Source organism: Nicotiana sylvestris, chromosome 10 (genome assembly GCF_000393655.2).
Source record: "Nicotiana sylvestris chromosome 10, ASM39365v2, whole genome shotgun sequence".
Taxonomy (NCBI): Eukaryota; Viridiplantae; Streptophyta; class Magnoliopsida; order Solanales; family Solanaceae; genus Nicotiana; species Nicotiana sylvestris.
The window spans coordinates 99540912-99542512 of record NC_091066.1 but is presented as its reverse complement, the minus strand read 5'-3'; the positions used below and the strand labels follow the sequence as shown (position 1 = coordinate 99542512).

General features: G+C 38.6%; 1 protein-coding gene across 1 annotated transcript; it reads left to right on the top strand.

Annotated features, from left to right (window-relative positions):
• The first annotated feature begins 369 nt into the window (after positions 1-369).
• LOC138879732 (uncharacterized) lies at positions 370-846 on the top strand. The gene has a single exon (XM_070159368.1). It carries the CDS (start codon positions 370-372, stop codon positions 844-846), a length of 477 nt encoding a protein of 158 aa, XP_070015469.1.
• Positions 847-1601: the final 755 nt, after the last annotated feature.

Here is a 1601-nt window from a genome sequence, read left to right as displayed (position 1 = left end):
TGTGTGCTACAACGGGATTAGAGTTAATCCTAGGTTTACAAAAGAGTTTTTGTAAATGCAGTTTTTGGCTCAGTGATTTTAGTGAAAATTAGGAAAAATCCTACTGAGTAGTAGGTCGTGGTTTTTTTACCTTTTAAGCCAGGTGTTTTCCACGTAAAAATCTCTATGTTCTTTATTTTCTTTACTTATTATTCTGCAAACAGTAGTAGTTGGAACACATAGAAGAACTGGATCCTTCTATAATCAAGTTAAGCGAAAATTGGGTACCGCACAAATCACCCCCCTCTTTGTGGTATTGAAGTATAAAACATCAATTGGTATCACATCGGATTATCCTTGAAAAGTCTAACACCTTAGGAACATATCAAGATGAGTACACCACCTGAAAATTGGGAATGGCAATCCACTGCTAGGCCCTCACTCTTTAATGGTCAGTACTATTCTTGGGGGAAGAACGGGATGAGAGACCACATCATAGAAGAAGACTATGAACTCTGGGACATAGTCACAGATGGTCCCCTAGATACTACAAAGAAGAATGCTGAAGAAGTGGACGTGCCAAAAACAAAAGATGACTGCACTACTGAAATTTTGAAGAAATGGGAAAAGAATGCCAAGGCCAAGAAATGGCTTGTGTGTGGACTAGGTCCAGAGGAGTACAATAGGATTCAAAGTTGTACCACTGCTAATGAGTTATGGGATACTTTGCAAGTGGCTCATGAAGGAACTCCTCAAGTAAAGAGATCAAGAGGATCAATGCTATATTCTCAATATGAGAATTTCATCATGAAGGAAGGAGAAACTATCCAGGAGATGTACACAAGGTTCACCACACTAAAAAATTAACTTAAATCTTTTAGGAGAATTATCCTTAAAGAAGACAAGGTTGAGAAAATCTTGACATGGGTCTTACTAGTAACTTAGGAAACCAAAATCACTGTTATTCAGGAATAAAAGAACATTGCTACTCTCAAGTTGGATGAACTAATTGAAAATCTCACTGCCTATGAACTAAGAAGGTAAACCATAAAAATGGATGCACCCAAGAAGGAAAGGAGTCTGGATCTCATAATAGCTGAAGGTGCAGATCTAGAGGATGATGAAATGGCCATGATCACAAGGGATTTCAAAAAGTACGTGATGAGAGGAAAGGGTTCTTCAAGAGGTACAATCTTCAACAAACCAAGGACTCCTGAGAAACAGACCAACGAGGGCTGCTACAAATGTGGAAAGACTGACCACATGATCAAGAATTGTCCTTAGTGTGGAATTGAATGGAAGAAGGAAAGGGCTAAACGAAGGAGCAGGTTCAACCCAAAAGGAACAAAGGATCAACAAAGGCTATGGTTGCTGCTTGGGGAGAAACATCAGATGAGGATTCAGAAGATGAAGCTGGAGATGAACAAGCACTTATGGCCATTGGAGAATCAGATGATGAATAAGAGGTAAGTGTGATTCATCTCAAAGACAGGATTAAATTTTTATCTAAAGAAAGGTTATCTGAATTATTGCTAGGCTTCATCAATGAGTCTGAGGTAATAAACAATGAGAAGGAACAATTGTCTAGGGAGTGTGTGATCTTAAAAGCTAGGTGCAAAAAT

Coding starts and splice junctions, on each gene's coding strand:
- LOC138879732 (XM_070159368.1), top strand. CDS start 370: ATGAGTACACCACCTGAAAATTGGGAATGGCAATCCACTGCTAGGCCC.